General features: G+C 46.2%; 1 protein-coding gene across 12 annotated transcripts in view; it reads right to left on the bottom strand.

The window, feature by feature from the left end:
* The window catches only part of NCOA2 (nuclear receptor coactivator 2), a 1,089,938-nt gene that overhangs the window by 46,298 nt on the left and 1,025,146 nt on the right, over positions 1-18,494 (bottom strand). For all 12 annotated transcript variants that reach the window (XM_078687164.1, XM_078687175.1, XM_078687166.1 and 9 more), the window contains one exon: positions 14,717-14,806. In XM_078687164.1, the coding sequence (XP_078543290.1) occupies positions 14,717-14,806 (90 nt within the window). The remainder of the gene's footprint in view (positions 1-14,716; positions 14,807-18,494) is intronic.

Raw genomic sequence — 18,494 nt, 5'->3', positions numbered from 1 at the left:
ATTATGCAGAGAGATCAAGTATAGTTAATAGTGTTGAGGAGAAGTTGAGAGATGTGAGTTGTTTGAGCCATTCTTCTATAGGGGCAGAGAGATTGGGAGGGGCGATCAATAGGAATCCCGTTTTGAGATGTTGAGCATGAGGTGATTACGGGTCAGCCATTGTTGGGTTTTCAGAAGAGTGCAGTTGAGCATTTTGATACCGTCAGGTGAGGAGATTTTCATATACAATGGTGTATCAACAGTGTACACTCGTAATGAATGTTTGAGAGCTTCAAAATAACTGTCAGAGGTTCTATGAACAAGTTGAATAGCATAGGTGAGAGTGTGGAGCCTTGAGGTACTCCAATTATTACTGGGGTAAAGTCAGATAGGGATTGATTGACAGTCTCAGAGTTCTATTATGAGGGAACAAAACAAAGCAGTTTAAAACTGGACCAGATAACCCCGTACTATTTTCAAGGTCAACCATGTTGTCATGTTTGATCGTATCAAACGCAGAGACGAGATCAAGAAGTATAAGTAGGCAGGGTGAATCTGATCAAGGCCATAGTCAACAATATGTGTCAGAGCCTTTTCAGTGCTATGACCAGTTCTGAAGCCAGATTAGTACTGGTCTAGAAGTTAGAACTGTTCAATGTGGTTGCACAGTTGTAGGTGTACACATTTCTCCAGAAGTGTGCTAGAGTCAGGATGTTGGAAATTGGGCAAAAGTTGTTGGGTTCTGACTGATCTGCATTTTTATTATTTTTTTAATTGGGGTGACCTGACCTATCTTTAGGCTTTCAGGAACCATGCCCTGAGAGAGAGATGCTTTGACAATTTTCGTTAATAAAGGTAATATGAAAGATCTAAGCTCTTTGACAAGCTTAGTGGGCACGGGATCATTAAAGTGGTTAGAGGGCTTTATTAATGTCAGTAATGTGAGTATGTTAATTTCGTCAGGGATTTTGAAGTAGGACCAGGTAGCCTTATTTTTTGTAACATATGCAGTACGAGGAGAAATGCCCAGGAATTAGACCGGGAGGAGACTGGGCTGTTCAACGCTGAGCAGACTTCGAGAGGTGAGTTGCAGTTCTAATTCGATCTTCCTTGTCTTATCAATGGAATGGACGGATAACTCGTCATTTAGCAGTGGTAGAATGGCAAATTGTTTGTTGTTTGACGATTTCGAAAAGTTTTCTGGGCCGGTTTTTGGTATTATCTAGTTGCGACCTAAAGTATTCTGCTTTTGGCCTACCGATGTGTTTGTTGTAGGAGCTTCTTAAATACTTGGGGTGGCAGTCAGATGGAGAGATTCTCCATGATCTTTCAGCAAGCCTTAGGTTGTGCCTTTCCTTATTTAAGCAGTCATTGAGCCAAGGTTTGAACAACAAGTTATTCTTGTAAGCTGCTTCTGAGAACTGTGTCCAGAATGTCGGACATAGATTGGATGTAATGATCGGTAAGCTCACTCACATTCATCATGTTAGTGGGAGGAGGGAGGATGTTGTTGATGATAGAAGTTAGCTAAGTAGGGTTAATATTTCTTAGGTCTCTGGACCATTGTCTGTGTTTAAGAGGTTGACTCTTTCTAGACCGCACCTTTTCCAGGATAAGAAAGGAGATTAAGTAGTGATCAGACCAGTCACACAAGGTTATGGATTTAAGTTGTATCACATTATCACTGGCGATAATTAGATCAAGGGTGGGGCCACTGTTGTGTGTTAGGCCATTGCAAGACTGGGCGAGGTTGAGGTCAGTAAGAAAGGCCTTGAAGGTCATTTGAGTTATTCGAATGGATATTGAACTCCCCAAGGAAGATCTGGTTGGTGTGTTGGTCTGAGTTAGAGGAGGTGGCCTCCATTATTTGTTAAAAAAAAGGAAGACGATTACTGGGGAGGAGGGGGTGTAAATTGTGTGAAGTTTACACACTAGCTTATTCTTGCTCCATATTCAGATATCTAGGAATTCACACAAAGGCATTGGTACAGTTGGTGATTGTTTAATGGCCAGCATGGAGCAGTAAATGCAAGATATGCCACCTTCAGCTCTTTCTGATCTTCATGGTCTGACGAGATCATAGTTGGGTGGTACTAGAATGCCCAAAACAGGTGGGGATGAATCATTAAGCCATGTTTCAGTAAGGATAAAGATGACAAGGTCTTGGGCAAGAATGAGATAAGTGATGTTAGCTGCATGTCTTACTGCAGACCTGCAATTAAGGAGCAGAGTTCGGGGATAAGATTTGGTAACTAATGTTTAACGGTGTGTAGTAGGGACTTGTAACATATTATACTTGTTCATGGATCTATAGTTGCAACTGGGTTCTCGTTGCGGGTTGGAAGGAATAGCCTGGATGGTGCTCGGTCTGAGTGTTGAGTCCTTATGAGTATTGGTATATGATAACAGCAAGGAGTGTATGTCAGCGTCAGATAGGTGCTCTATAATCCCCTGAGGTCTGGAGGTAGGACTGGAGTGGGGTTGAGATCTCACGTGCAAGTTCGGTGAGTTCTCATTATTCAATGAAAGATGATGGGAGAAATTAGGCTGACCTAATGAGAGTGAAGTGTATTGATTAGTGTGTGGAGTAATATCAGCACAAGAGGTCACGTTAAGACTACAGTGTTTCTCTAGCTTCGAGGTGATGCATATAAGTTTCTGGAGATTGGCTTTTACTAACCAAAGGTCTTCACAATAATTTTGTTCTCAAGGGAAGAGGGATCTTAATTATGGATGGAGATGTAGGATGGCCTAGGGGTGGAGGAGGTGTGTGAGCTCTCTAGGGAGTAAGGGGAGGTACTCAGCCCTGAGGGAGCAATGGTGGAAGGGGGAGAAAAGGCTGGCAGTGGAGGGCTAGGAGAAGGACTGCCCGATCTGATGCTAGGATGAGGGATAGGAAGAGGACTAATAGGTGCGATGGGCAACATCTGCTGTCGGGATGCCTTTTCAAGTGATTCTGACATCATGGTGGTCGATACGGTCCTGCACATGTTTTCTCAAGGATTGAGACTGTTGACCATTCTCAGGCAGTGGATATCTTTACTTGGCCTTCTATAAAGATAAGGCCATGTGCCGATAAGATAGGTTGCCAAAGGGGGAAGGACAGAAATCATCATTAGGAGAAAGTGATCTGGGTCTGTCAGCGACGGTTCCTATGTTGCAATAACCGGAGGGAAAAGGGGGGGGGGGTGACACAGGAGGATGCACAGGAGATAAGAAAGAGGTGGGTCAGAATAATGTCTGATTCCCTCTATAAGTAGGGGGAGCGATGTTGAATCTGAGAGGAGATGGGGACATTGTAAGAAACCGTGTTTTTGATCTTCAAGAAAAGTTTGTCAAACCTCTCTAGATTATAGGTCAGAATATTGGATGAGAACATTCCCATTGTTTTAAAGGGTAATTGTAGCCTTGGCCTTGAAATCTGCTGAAGCCGTTACAAAGCCCATGTGGTGTTTTCCAGGATGTGTTTATCTGGAGTGTTGCAGCAATGACTCTCCTCCATTGTGCTCTTCTGTTGGTGAAGAAGTTTAATCAGCCACCGCTCTTTGCTTAGTACAGTAATAGGCATCCGATATGAGCGTTTCAGAGTTCCGTTTGAGAAGATTGTGCATTGCAGTCCACCAGTGTCATCAAACTATCAGATAACTTAGCTTGGGAGTATAAGCTTAAAGGTTCTTGCACCAGGTTACTAATTTATCCAATTACAAAAATAAAGGAATTTGGTAACTGGTGCCGAACCAGAACCACCACCACCATCACGCAGCTGGCCCAGCTAAGTCCCCACACATGCAGGTGTATGTTGTGGAAGTTCAGGTGCAGATCTCTGCCCTGTTGCTGTGACAGGAGGATCACGCCAAAGAGTTAGACAGAAAATGGAACAAATGCTCTGGCTCAGCAGCTCAGATTACAACTTCGGACAACGCCAGAAGTGACATCAGGTGATGTCATCAAAGCAATATAGCGCTCGCCTCGGTAGAACGACATCAGCTCCATCCATTTTTTCAATCCTTCGAGGAGCTTGGATGTAGTGACATCGGTAGGGTAAATTAAATTTCCCTATAAGAAACAATCAAAAGGGAAGGCGAACAGGATGATAAGGAATCTGCTGTTAAGAGTATTCACCAGAAAGATTGTTACTGCAGGTAAATAACCTTCTTCTGATGGATACTTCTACTTTCAGATTCCTCACCTGCAGAACAGATCAAGCAGTACTTGAAATAGGAGGGGGGTGTGTGTGTGGGGGGGGGCGGGAGGGGATAGATGGATTGTTATATAAAATAATCTTGCTTAACATATGTGTTGAAGTATCCATCTCAACGGGTTTCTGAGTCCAGACTGTGATGCTCGGCAAGGATGTGCAGCCATGACCATTTGGCTGTTTTATAGATGTTTGTAATTGGAACCCTTCTTGCCAAGGCTGAAGAGGTGAATTTAGACCTAGTGGAATCAGCCATGATCCCCTCTGAAGGTTCTGTCCAAGCCAAGGCATAGCCAATCTTGATGCCTAGAATGATACACCTCAAAAGGGTTATTTTCTGCTTTGCCCTTCTTAGCACAACAGTAACTGCTGGTCAACCAGATGAATGTCCTTGGTGCAGGTAGTAGTTGACTGCCCGCCTAGGATTAAACCTATGCAACCGCTTCTCCTCCTGTATGGGATGGGGCGGGAATAAAAAGCTGGGAAGATGATAGATTGTCCTACGTGGAAGAGCTTAACCATCTTTGACAGAAAAGCAGTCCTGGATTGTATCACTAACTTGCCTGGTGAAAAAACAGATAGTGAAGGAAGAAAACTCAGGACTTGCAGCTCACTTACTTTTCTGTCATAAGTGATTGCGACCAAAAGGAAAATGCTTCTTACCAGTATGCATCTGTTCTTGGCATGTAGAGCTGCAGAGTTACACACTGTGCATAGATCGCCACCTAGTGGTGGGCCCGGATGTTTGCAGTTTGTTGTTGTCCTGAAAAGTTCTTTGGAAGTCACAAGATAGTTGACTCCTCCTTTGGACCACATTGCGCATGGGCATCGGCTCCATCCTCAGATTCTTTTTCACCGTTAGGCAAATGATGGAGCTTTGCAAGAAAAGGAAGGATGTCCAAGTAAACTGTATCTAATTAAGATAATACTGGAACAGACAAGGGTAGCCGGGGAGGCGGGAGGGCGTGTGCAACTCTGCAGGTCTACATGCCAAGAACAGATGCATACTGGTAAGAGTTGACTCCTCCTTTGGACCACATTGCGCATGGGCATCGGCTCCATCCTCAGATTCTTTTTCACCGTTAGGCAAATGATGGAGCTTTGCAAGAAAAGGAAGGATGTCCAAGTAAACTGTATCTAATTAAGATAATACTGGAACAGACAAGGGTAGCCGGGGAGGCGGGAGGGCGTGTGCAACTCTGCAGGTCTACATGCCAAGAACAGATGCATACTGGTAAGAAGCATTTTCTGTTCGAGGCATATGAGCTGCAGATTACACTCTGTGCATAGATTGTATAGCAATACCCACTCTTAGCGGCGACCACCCTTATCTGTTGCAGTAGTTTGAAATAATGTTTTGAGAACAACCTGGCCCACATTAGCTTGTTATTTGGTTTGCACATCTACACAATAGCGTTTTGTGATGTGTGCGGTGTGAATGAATGAATGAATGAAATGTGATTTATTCACGCGCTACTATGCCCAGTGGGCGTCAAGGCGCCTAACTCAAAAAAAATTAGCTGCGGGCAGACAGAGACACGAGCTCACTGATAGGCTTTGGAAAAACACCAAGTTTTCAGAGCTTTCTTGAAGAGATCAAGTGAGGGCTGTAATTTGATCTCCAGGGGAAGAGTGTTCCACAGTTGAGGTGCAAGGATGGAGAAGGCCTTGCTCCCCCATCTTGCCATCTTAGCGCGTGGGACTACCAGTTGATTAAGCTCTAACGAGCGAAGACATCTGGTTGGAACATACCTAGAGAGCAAAGAACCCAAGGCATCAATCGGGCCTGCCCTCAGGGCGCTGTAGGTAAGACAGAGAAGTTTAAAAGAGACTCTGAAAGGGATAGGCAACCAATGGAGACTCTTCCTTGCCGAGGTCGCAGAGGACATCCACGGCAGGGCCAGAACGAAGCGCGCCGCGGCATTTTGCACAACCTGCAGGCGTTGAAGAAGGCCCTTGTTGGCCCCGGCATAGAGTGAATTACAGTAATCCAGCCTTGAGCCAACAAGGGCGATCACAACCTGTTTTCGTGCCTGTGGGGAAAGATAGTACGCGATTCTTTTCAGAATCCTGATAACACCCCAACAGGTGGCCACTGTCCTGTTCACCTGCAGTTCCATGGAGAGCCGGGTGTCAAAAATGACGCCTAGGTTCCTAGCAGATTGTGTGGGTGTGGGGCAGATGCCTAAAGATGAGGGCCACCACTCGCCTGACCACATTTCCTGGTCTTTGCCGAAGACCAGGACCTCCGTTTTGTCACCGTTCAACTTTAATGAGTTGAGAATCATCCAGTCTGCAACAAGTTGCATACAGGACTTAAAGTTGGACGTAGACCATGTAGATGCTCTGCAGCTGTCATCTAGGGGAATGTTCCCTAAAAATGCCATTGAAGCCCCTATTTTCCTTGTAGAGTGGGCTTTAGGAGGAACAGATAACGTACGTTTAGCTTTGTGGTAACAAATCTGTATGCATTTGACAATCCATCTGGCTATCCCAGATTTTGAAATGGGATTACCTTTCTGTGGTGGTGAGAAAGACACAAAAAGTTGTTTTGTCTTACGAAAGGGTTGTGTTCTCTTGATATAGTATAGCAATGCTCTTTGGACATCTAGGGTATGAAGAGCTCTTTCTGCTACTGTCTGTGGTTGCGAGAAGAAAACGGGCAGTTCCACAGATTGGTTGAGGTGGAAGGGAGAAATGACTTTGGGCAGGAATTTTGGATTAGTCCTTAGAACTACCTTATTATGATGCATTTGCATGAAGGGTTCTTGAACGGTTAGTGCTTGTAGTTCACTAACTTTTCGCAGAGAAGTAATAGCTACTAGGAATGCAAGCTTCCATGTTAAACATTGTAGTTCACATTTATGTAATGGTTCGAAGGGAGGTCCCATTAGCCGTGTGAGAACAATGTTTAAATTCCACACAGGTGAAGGTTGTACTCTGGGAGGAATGATTCTCTTAAGGCCTTCCATAAAGGCTTTAATAGCAGGCACTCTGAACAGAGATAGATGCTGTCTGTTTTGCAGGTATGCTGCTATTGCAGCCAGATGCAGTCTAATAGACGTGTAGGCTAAGTTACATCTTTGGAGATGCAGTATGTATCCTATGATATGTTGAATAGACACGTCTAGGGGATTAATATTGTTGTTGTGACAATATATTACAAAGTGTTTCCACTTAGCTGCATAACATGCTCTAGTGGTTGGACGTCTAGCTTCTTTTATGACATTCATGCAGTCTGTAGGAAGGTTAAGATATCCAAATTCTAGGATTTCAGGAGCCAGATCGCAAGGTTGAGCTGAGCTGGGTCCCGGTGCCTGATCTCTCCATGGGTGTGTGTTAAAAGGTGTGGAGACCGGTATAATTTTTGGTGCGGTACTACAGACAGTTGTAGCAGTGTGGTGTACCCACGTTGGAGCAATTAGGATGAGGGTTAGAGAATGCTGCTGTAATTTGCGTACTACTAGTGGCATGAGTGGTAGAGGTGGAAAAGCGTACGCAAATTTGTTTGACCAGTTCATCCATATCACATTGCCTTTGGACAGTGGGTGTGGATATCTGGCGGCGAAGCTTGGGCATTTGGCGTTTTCGTGGGAGGCAAAGAGGTCTATCTGAGGTTGTCCCCACATCTGAAAGAATGGTTGAAGAACTTGCATATGAAGTTCCCACTCGTGGGTTTGTGTCTGACGACTTAACAGATCCGCTATGGTATTTTGTACTCCTGGAACATGCTGGGCTAGAAGGAATATGTTTTGAGGTATAGCGCACCGCCATATGTCCTGTGCTAGTTGAGAGAGTTCCAGGGAGTGTGTTCAGCCCTGTTTCAGTATGTAATACATGGCTGTCATGTTGTCCGTGCGGACTAACACAGCTTTGTTTGATACTTGCTTTTGGAAAGCTTTTAGAGCTAGGAATATAGCTAGTAACTCCAGATGATTGATGTGGAGTAGCTTTTGTTGCGGTGTCCACCTGCCTTGCATGGTGTGTTGCAGTAGGTGGGCCCCCCCAGCCAGATGCGTCCGCTGTCAAGATTATCTGAGGAACTGGCTCTAGGAACGGTCGTCCCTTGGAAAGGTTTTTGGTGTTCCAACACTGCAGAGAGCGATGAGTCAGACCGTCTACCGACACTAGGTCTGTTAATTGACCTTGAGCCTGGTTCCATTGACGTGCTAAGCACTCCTGTAGAGGACGCATTTGAAGTCTTGCATGGGGCACTATGAAGATGCAAGAGGCCATCATCCCTATGAGTTGCATGAACACTTGTGCTGGAAGGGAGTGTTGTGGCTGAAACTTTGTGAGAAGAATTTGCATGCTGGCTATCCTTACTGGAGTGGGATAAGCTAGCGCTGTTGAGGTGTTTATTGTAGCACCAAGGTACTGTTGTACTTTGGATGGTAGCAGATGAGACTTGGTGTGGTTTATTGTGAACCCCAAGTTGTGGAGCAGTTGGATTGTGGTATGAGTGTGTTCCACACACTGGTTGTATGAGCTGGCTTTTATGAGCCAGTCGTCGAGGTACGGGAAGACATGGATGTGCTGTCTTCATAAATGTGCTGCCACTACTGCTAGGCACTTGGTGAATACTCTTGGTGCTGTTGTGACTCCGAATCGAGTACTTTGAATTGATAGTGCTGCCCGTCTATTACAAATCTGAGATACTTCCTGTGAGCCTTGTGAATGGGAATGTGGAAGTATGCGTCCTTGAGATCTAGAGTATCAAGGAAGTTGTTTTGTAAGAGGAGAGGAAGGACTTGTTGGAGTGTGACCATGTGAAAATGGTCTGACTGTATGTGTATGTTTAGCGGTCTGAGGTCCAGAATAGGCCTTAGAGAGCCGTCCTTTTTTGGGATGAGAAAATATAGGGAGTAAACCCCTTTGTTTTGTTGGTGCAGAGGAACTGGTTCTATTGCACTTTTTTCTAGCAGAGATATTACTTCTTGCTTTAACAGTGATAGATGTTCTTGTGACATTGGACGCTGTTTGGGTGGTATGTTTGGGGGGGGGGTAGATGTTAGTTCTAGACAGTAACCTGGCTGAATAATTTGTCGCACCCACCTGTCTGATGTGATGTTTGTCGAGGCAGGAAGGAATTGCTGCAGTCTTCCCCCCCAACAGGAGTGGAATGTTGGGGGGGAAGAGGAGGAACGTCATTGGGTAGGGGTGGAGGCAGAGCGGGAGTTGTTGGTTTTGCCTCTGCCTTTGTTGTTGTTACCCCTGTAACCCCCTCTCTGGTAGCCCTTAGTGTATGTAGATTGGCTAGGAGTTTTGTAGGAAGTGGAGGGGCTTTCGGAGGAGTAGCCTCTTGTGTTGCCTCTATATGATGAGCGACGAAAAGAACGTCTGGGAGCTTGCTGCTGGCAAGGCTCCCATAGATTTTGCTGTGTTGGTGTCTTTTCATTTTTTCTAAAGACACATCGACATTAGGGACAAATAAATGTGTCTCATCAAATGGCTGATTGAGGATGGAATTTTGGACCTCAGGTTTAAAACCTGAAATACGTAGCCAGGCATGTCGCCTCAAAAGGGTACTGGTATTGATTGCCCTTGCGGCAGTATCTGCAGCATCTAGGGCACAACGAATGGAAGTATTAGTAATATTTTTGCCTTCTTGTATGAGTTCATTGGCCCTATTTTTATATTTGTCTGGTAGATGCTGCATTATGGACTTTAGTTCATCATAATGTGCCCCTGTCATATCTTGCCAACAATGCGCCAAATGTTAGCTGCCTGTGACGCTGTTCGTTTATCTGGTGGTGAGGCCTCACCTGATGTTTGGGAATTAGCACGTTTACGTGCATTAGACACTACTAAAGAATCTAGTGGTGCTGGACCTCTAATGTAAACTGGGTCTGTAGGGGCAGCTTTATATTTTTTCTCAATGCAAGAGTTGAGGATCCGAGCCCTGACATGATCTTTAAAAACTTATGTTGCGTGCTTGATGATACCTTTAAGCATTGGCAAAATGGCAGTAGACCGTTGTGTGTTATCAAATGTGTCTAATAGGAAATCTTCCTCCACAGTATTGGTGTGCAAGTCATCCCCGTGGTACTGGGCAGCTCTCTGGACTAGTAGGTTAAAACCTATAGTGTCCTCTGGTGGGGAAGGTCTGGAAGGATATACATTGTCTTGTGGGACGTAAGGCACATCAGGGGTGTTATAATCATCCCATGGATTAGGTGATTGAGGGGGACTATTGGTCCCTGCTGGGTCATGTGCACCCCCACCTGTGTCATAATAGTCTGTATCCACATCATCATCTGGATTAGTGGATGGTGTACGTGAATGATGTGGTGGAGGAGGTGTAGGAGGAGGAATAGTATGGGGAGGTGGTGGAGAAGGGACCCTTAATGGAGAGGTTGCAATGTCTCTCTTCTTTGGAGGAGGAGGTGCAGGTGCCTCTAGTGGTCTCTTCTTGGAGCTACGAGCTAGCTGGCCAGTCTTAGGATCCTTTACAAGAGTTTTTTTGATGAGGATATGGAGTAAAAAGTTCTTCTGTACATGGCAGATCTTTTGGCGTCGAAGTTTTCTGTTCCGGAGGTTTTTTCGGCACCGAGTCGGTAGCTGGTCTATGGTCTTTTGGTTTAGAAGTGTGACCTTTTGAAATGTCTTTTACCGGAACATGTTTTTTCGGTTCCGGGTGTTTCTTCGGCTCCGAAGCGTGTGAATCGGGGCCTCTGGGCGGTTTTTTACTCGGCTCCGAGTGCGGTTTCGACATCGATGAGGCGTGGTTAAGGAAGATAGCTTCTTCTTCGGTGTCAGTATAGGATCGGCACCGGGAATAGGCTGACTCGAGCCCGAGCCGCCTGAAGGCTTAGTAGGCTTCTTTACCGGGCCCAAAGGCAGGGCGTGGGAAGCAGTCTCTCGGTGTGCATCCGGGTCCGAAGGTGAGGGTGTGACCGAAGCCTTTTTTGAGGGTGTCGAGGAAGGGTTGGGGTCGACGGTCTTACGACCCGTTGAGCTGGAGTGATGTCCTCGTCGTCTGAGTCTTCGGCATCAGAGGAGCTTGAACTTTCTTCGGTGAGCTGGGGTTCTGGCACATCGACGCCCTCTTCAAAGATGTCGTCGGGGATCGAAGCGGATGAGCGAGCCATTGTTCTTCGAGCTAGTCGATCCCGAATCGTCTTCTTGGAGCTGAAAAAGGCACAAGCGGAACAGTCTTTGGCCTCGTGCTCCGGTGAAAGGCAAAGGTTGCACACCTCAAGCAGATCGGTGGGGGAAACTTCCACCCACATTGAGGACACTTCTTGAATGGCGTCCTTTCCATGAGCCAGAGAGTAAGGCCTAGGTAGGCCCGAAGGCCTTTGTCGACGACCGGAATCGAAGACTTCGAAGTGGTGAAGAATCGCGTCGATGTGGAGCGCGATTGAAACAATACCGTCGAACTGGGTGAGGATTGCACGCCGAAGGAAATTCGGTTGCTAACCGGAGCGCAGGAAACACATCCGAGCCAGATGGCGGAAAAAGACAATCTGAGGATGGAGCCGATACCCATGCGCAATGTGGTCCAAAAGGAGGAGTCACCTATCTTGTGACTTCCAATTAACTTTTCAGGACAACAACAAACTGCAAACATCCGGGCCTAACACTAGATGGCTATCTATGCACGGTGCGTAATCTGCAGCTCATATGCCTCAAACACATTGTTTACATTAACATCTGTAAAGGACAACTATAAAAGGGCACAAATGGAGTTCCCATAAGTAAAGTTGGAACTAAATTAAGATCTCACTAAGGCACAACAAAGGGAGTTGGAGGATACAGTTCAACCTCTTTAAAAACGCACAGAGACTTAAACAGGGACAGCTGGTCAGGGAGACAGAAGAATCCAGACAAAGCTGACAGTACAACTCCTCTGGGCAATGGACAGTGAAAACTGAAGGCCCTCAGGGTAGCTTGGCCTGCAAGAGATCAACACTAATATCTGCACACCACTCAAAGCTGTTCCATCTGCTGGAGTAGATTGAACTAGTAGAAGGGCATCAAGCAGAAAGGATGATGTCCACCTCCTCTGGTGGCGGCTGGAATGAGCTCATATGCATCTGAGAGGTCGACAGAGGCTGTGCCTCTACCTTGACATATATGTTGACAACAGGGAGATGCTCCCGCTCACACACCAATTCTAGATGATCATAACATTAAATCCGGATCTTCTCAAGTGTGACTTTATAGTAACAGCCTACTGACAAATACAGGTAGGAGAATATAGTCTTTATGAGATCTATAGCCCTGACTAAGGCTGATTGACCCTTATGGGCAACTGATAATGGCTGAAACATGTCGACAACTTTGCTCTGTCGTGAGGGTAGTGCCTGCGTCTCGAGAGCCAATGCAGGCATTTATTGGTTAGATCATCATGGGATTCTCACTCATTAGGTTTTAGCTCTATAAACCCTGCAAGGATAACTACATAGGGGCAAGATGCGGGGTAGATTTATAGTGGGAGATTTAGCATCGTCTACCTCATGGGCATTTTTTCGATCTCTTTCCTCCCTCGCCCCCCACCCCCATTTGCACAGGCTGCTGACAAAGAACCCTTATTACTTGTGCTTCTCTTCCCTCCCCCTCCCAGGCCCCTTTGGTGGAGGAGCTGTTGTCGCTTTCAATACTGTTGGCTATGTTGGCCCTTAAGGGCTTGTCTGGCACAACCTATTTAGCCTGATCAGTTTGGCACTGTGCATCCACCCTACCATTTGGCAATACATGCACCTTGTTATTGATCGCCCCACACAAGAGGCCTACATTTTCAAGACGGGCAGTAAGTGGGCTCAATCTTCTTGAATAATGCTTTTAACTTTGCCTAGACGATCCTTTATAAAACTTACGCCCCATGGAGGTTGAACAACCTCAACACTATCATTATGAACACCAGTTTAAGGCATATCGGCAGTCATGCAATGGGTATCGTCACTATGCTTGTGGTGCCTTTGGTGGACTTTAGAGTACGAGGCTGGGAGGCTTTCTTTTTGGCAGCCGCAGTAGATTTTGCAACAGCCACAGTGGATTTGGCAACAGCTGCAGTGGATTTGGCAACAGCTACAGTGGATTTGGCAACAGGTTGAGCATGCCTCTCCTCGATTTGGGTACAATCACTAGTTGGTTCCCTTCTCAAGCCTTCATGATATTCTCGATTGGCATGCACCAGTTGGCTCTCGTTGGCGAACAGGTGGGGGTTAGCTGATAAAACATGCCACAGACCAATCGAGGCACCTTGTGTGATCGAGGAAAGAGACAGCTATCTCTCAATATATTCAATTTCCGTAGCCCCTCCACCTATAGCTCTTTGCAACATTCCGTTAAAGGAGGTGGGCTTAGGAAACATCACAGGTGGTTGGGGCTTCCCTTGACTGGTCCTCTTCCCCATAGTGTCAATCACAAGCTCTATTAAGCTCTATAAATTAGCAGCAAAAAGGCTCGAGGTAACTTTGCAGATAGGAGGGATGCAGGGATGATAATGTTCCCCACCATCATTGCCCTGTACAGTTATTTAATCCTGGCCAGGAAATCCATGAATAAAAGTTGTAGGGGATATTCCAGAGCCAATTTAAACATATGTAATTTAATTTCTGCACATTAAGACCCCTTGGACTTTGTTTGCATTGTCTCCCCCTCCCTTATGCTCCATCCCAGGTGTTGGTATGCACAGGGATGTTGATAGCAAGCCCAATGATGAAGCATGCCAGTACTAGTGGGTGAGGGCATTTCAAACAAATTTAGCAGTTTTGTTTGTGCTGCACTCATTCATTGAGGCTTCTCTTTCTTCCCATTCCTTTTTGTGACTGAAGTACAGTACCAGCCCTCCGACTGGGAGAGAAGTTCCGGTCTGAATGGCAACTTGGGGGATATGAGATTGACATGGGCCTGGTCTTGGCGAACCCTCCTCAGAGCCCAAGAAACAACAGGTATGGAGGCAAATGTGCAATGCAGCTGAACGTTCCATCTCAACTGAAACCTGTCCCCCAAGGCTTCTATCACAGATAGTTTAGTGCATAGAACTGTTGGCATTGAGGAGTGCCCCACTGGGCTAAGATGTCCTGGACTACCTCAAGTAGAAGATGGCATTTGTAACCATGAAGGTAATGCCGGCTCTGACATGCAGAAATCCTGCTAGATTATTGGAGGTCAGCCAAATGCTTTGATGGTATGCTCAAGACCATAGTCTCATCGCTTCCAAACAAAGGAGGTGAGACCCTAATCGCCCCTTGCTTGTTCACATAGCACATAGCTGTTGTCGTCTCTTAAGATTTGGACAGGCAGACCATGGATGGAGAGGCATTTGTCAGGTGCCTTTTGATAACTCTGCAGATATTGCATTGCTATTTTAACAGAGACCTATGAACAAGCTTGCCAAATTCCTTTATGAAGGCAAGTTATGCAGGATCCTTAGAAATGAGCAACAAAAAAATGCAAATAGTACAGCTCTGAGAAGCATCATCTGGTGCCTGAACTGGTGACACAGTGTCCTCAAGAAAGTTGTAATTTAACAAATACCAGCACTTCAGTATTACTTTAGCAGTAGAATTAGCAAGCCTTATTACTTACCCGTGATGCATCACTCTCTTGTTTAATCATATCCAAACCAGGCAGGTGGCTTGGAAAGAGATTACCGCCTCTCATAGCAGGATCGTTAACCTAATGATATAAAAACAATAACTAGGGTAATCTTTTTTGGTAAAAGAAGTACATATGAATCTTACACTTCCCTTGAACAGGTAAACATTCTTCATTACATTTCTTGCATTTTAGCCCAGTTAGCAATTGTCATACTTAAGGAAAATGAATGCAGCTGTTTTAGATAAAAAAAAATACAAGCTGAGATATTTTTTTAGATGCATGCTATAAACACTCTACAGTTTTGACAAAACGTGCTCCTGACAATGCATGCAACACTATCAACTCTATATCTACACTGTCAAGATTTAGAACATTACCCCCAATTCATTTTTGGCATTATTCTTTTTTTTTATATAATTCTTTTTATTGAAATAAAACATTAGCAAAAAGACGCATTACAGAGGTTCGTTCAAAATTGCAGATTCTACATCAGGGGTCAACGGATAATCAATACATACAATTGAAAAGGAACTTCACAGGGAGGGTGGTCATCTAGAGCAGCATTTCTGGGTGGCGTACAAATCTCTCCTCTGTGACGATACCAGGGGCCCCAGACCAGTGACCACTTCCTAGGGCATCCCCTTGCAAGATATACCGTTTTCTCCCTAAACATGTCCCAATCCAAATTGCTTTCCCACGTTTCCAGGGTGGGAGGTTGCACTGCCCCCCACAATTGAACTATACTTCTTTTGGCCAACATGAAACCCAGTGTAGCCCATTGCATCTGAGAGGTGTTCAAATCAGTGGGTTCCCATATATTCAAGAGGCATCTCCTCGTCTCCGGTGTCAGGGAAACCCCCAATACCTTGTTTATTGTGTCATGCACTTTGTGCCAGTAAGTGGTAATATGTGTACACTCCCAGGTGGTATGTATAAAAGTACCTGTGAGACCACATTGTCGTTTGCATAGTCCCGTGTCGGACAAGCCCATGTTTACCAGTCGGGGGCTGGTGATATAGATCCTTTGTATGATCTTAAGCTGGACTAATTTCAGGCGAGCTGGGATGGCAACTTCCCTTGGGGATGACACCGCTGCCTGCCAATCTTCGTCGTCCAGCTCTATCCCATATTGTACCCATCTGTCCCTCAACGCCTTAAGGGGATCAGCCATATGGTTAATTAGCTTTTTATAAATTAATGAGATCGTTTTTTCGGGAAGGTGACCATCCAGTATTCTATCCTCTAAAGGAGAGGCCTCTGGGGCTCAAGACCTCTGGGCAATGTGGAGAGAAGCGAGTGCCGGACTTGCACATAGCGGAAATATTCCACATCTGTTAGTTCATATTCCTTCTGCATTTCGTCAAAGGATTTAACGCTCCCCTTTCCCCAGATATCCCAGACAGTGGAGATTCCTATAAGGTCCCACTTGTCGAAACCTTTCGACATCCAGAGTTTACCAAGTTTCTCGGAGTCCCATTGTGGGGTGGACAACGTCAACTTGTTCTCCAACCCAGGGAACCCGTGGCAAATCTGAACTGCATGTTTCGTTGGTCCTGTTAATGCCAGTTTCTTCTGTCAGGAATACAGGGCCCTATTATATCTACCCCCTGGGAGGAGCCACCTATCCATGGCGAGGCAGAGCCATCATTTTAAAGGGGGCTGCCCTACCCAGCAGCGAAATAGCAAGTTTCCTTCAGCTGGCAATGTCACTTTTGAGCCTCTGTAAGGGGTGGAAGAAGATTCCGGGCATACCTAACCTAGGGATCCAGAGAGACGAAAACTCCCAAATACCTGAACCCCTGTGTGTTAACCTGTATAGGGCAATTTCGTGGAGGGAATGGGGGATCTCCCCTCAGGACAAACAGTAAGGAGTTCTCCCAATTGATCTAGAGTCCCGAATATTTCCCAAAAGAGGACAGGACATTGAAAACCACAATAAGGGACCTACGGGGGGAGGTCAAGTAAAGCAGAATATCATCTGCATACAGAGATATACGATCCTCCCATCCGGATGACCACCGCATGCCCCTGATCATTGGTTCCCAACGTATCCAGGCAGCAAGAGGCTCCAATGCCAAAGAAAAGAGAAGGGGGGGATAGCGGGCAACCCTGTTGGGTGCCCTGACCTAGCGATAACGGGGTTGAGACTCTGTTTGGGTGAGCGGTTAAGCGTACAACAGACCCACCCACCTGATGAATTTGGGACCGAATCCAAACTTGGCCAGAACAGCCCACAAATAGAGCCATTCAATCGTATCGAGGGCCATTGTTGCGTCTAGCGACGCGATTATGTCTGGCTCTCGCAGAGTGTGGACTCTATCACCCTGTGCAGTCTGCGCAAGTTTAGGGCAGTATTCCTGTGGGGCATGAAGCCAGATTGATCGGGGTGCACCAGGCCGCTGATCACGTTCACCAGTGTATTTGCCAGGAGCTTGGCTAGGATCTTCGGTTTAGCATTTAAGAGAGAGAGATAGGTCTGTACGAGGCGCATTCCGTTTTAGCCTTGCCTTCCTTATGGATCGTAACCACAGTAGCTATTCTCTGTTCCCTTGGTAGTATTCCCTTGTCTCTAGATTCCACAAACATCGTTTTCAGGTAAGGTGCTAGTTTTGTTCGGCTTGAGTTTGTAGAGCTCAATAGGGAGCCCATTTGTACCTAGTGCCTTACCAGAATTTAATGAACAGATTGCTTGGGCAATCTCATCCGCAGCGAGTGAGCTCTCCATATAGTCACGGTCTTCAGGGGAAAGACATGGGAGCTGAACGTCACAGAGTAATACCCGAGAGTCAGTCTCTGAGTGAGGGGAGACCGATTTGTAAACTGTCTGAAAATGGCCCGCAAACCTATCCACTATGTCCTGTGGTTCAGTGAGTAATTCCCCCCCCCCCCCCCTCGTTAGGATCTCCAGGACAAGACGGCTCGCCCATTCTCTCATGATCAGCCATGCACTAAGCTTTACAGCCTTATCTTCCAGGTCATATAGCCTGCCCTGTTGTTCCCTGCTAAGAGCCTTAGCCCTGTCCGCAACCAGCGCCTTGTAGTTGTGTTGTTTCAGGCTCAACAAATGAAGTGTAGCCTGCGTTATCCCCAATTCCAGCTCACCTTCCAACCTGCAAACCTCAGTCTCCAGCTCCACCACCTCCCTCTGCTTCTCCCTTTTAGAGCCCGCTATCAAGGACAGAGCCTGACCATTGACAACAGTTTTAAACGCCTCCCACAAGGACTGAGAAGAGGATACCAACCCCACATGATTAGTGAAGTATTCGTCTAGTGTTGCAATGAGGTCTTTACGAATTTTAGAATTACGCAGATACCAAGTATTGATGGGGGCCACCCTCCCTGCAGTGCCCTGAATTATGACCATGTGAACCCACAGCGGAGAGTGATCCGAGATGCCTCTGGCCAAGTGCATGACTTCTGTTATGTACAATGCTTGTGCGGCAGGGACTAGGCAGTAGTCTAGTCTCGAGAGATTGTGGTGTGCCTCAGAGTGGAATGTAAACTGCTTTTGATCCGGGTGATGCAACCTCCAACTATCAACCAGACCCATTGCATCATAGAAGTCTGGCAGCCATCGCGCCGCACGTCCCGTCTCCTGTGGGGGATGTCTGTCCAACATACCAGAGACGACTGCGTTAAAGTCGCCTCCCAGGATTATAAGTCCCTCAGGGACGGTGAGAAGGAACGCCCCCAGATCAGCAAATGGCGTACCCTGCAGCCCTGGAGGAACATAGATAGATAGGAATGTTATGTGTCGACCTTCCCA

Source organism: Lissotriton helveticus, chromosome 4_1 (assembly GCF_964261635.1).
Source record: "Lissotriton helveticus chromosome 4_1, aLisHel1.1, whole genome shotgun sequence".
Lineage (NCBI taxonomy): Eukaryota > Metazoa > Chordata > Amphibia > Caudata > Salamandridae > Lissotriton > Lissotriton helveticus.
The sequence above is the reverse complement of the archived record's forward strand: the minus strand, read 5'-3'. Positions and strand labels throughout refer to the sequence as shown.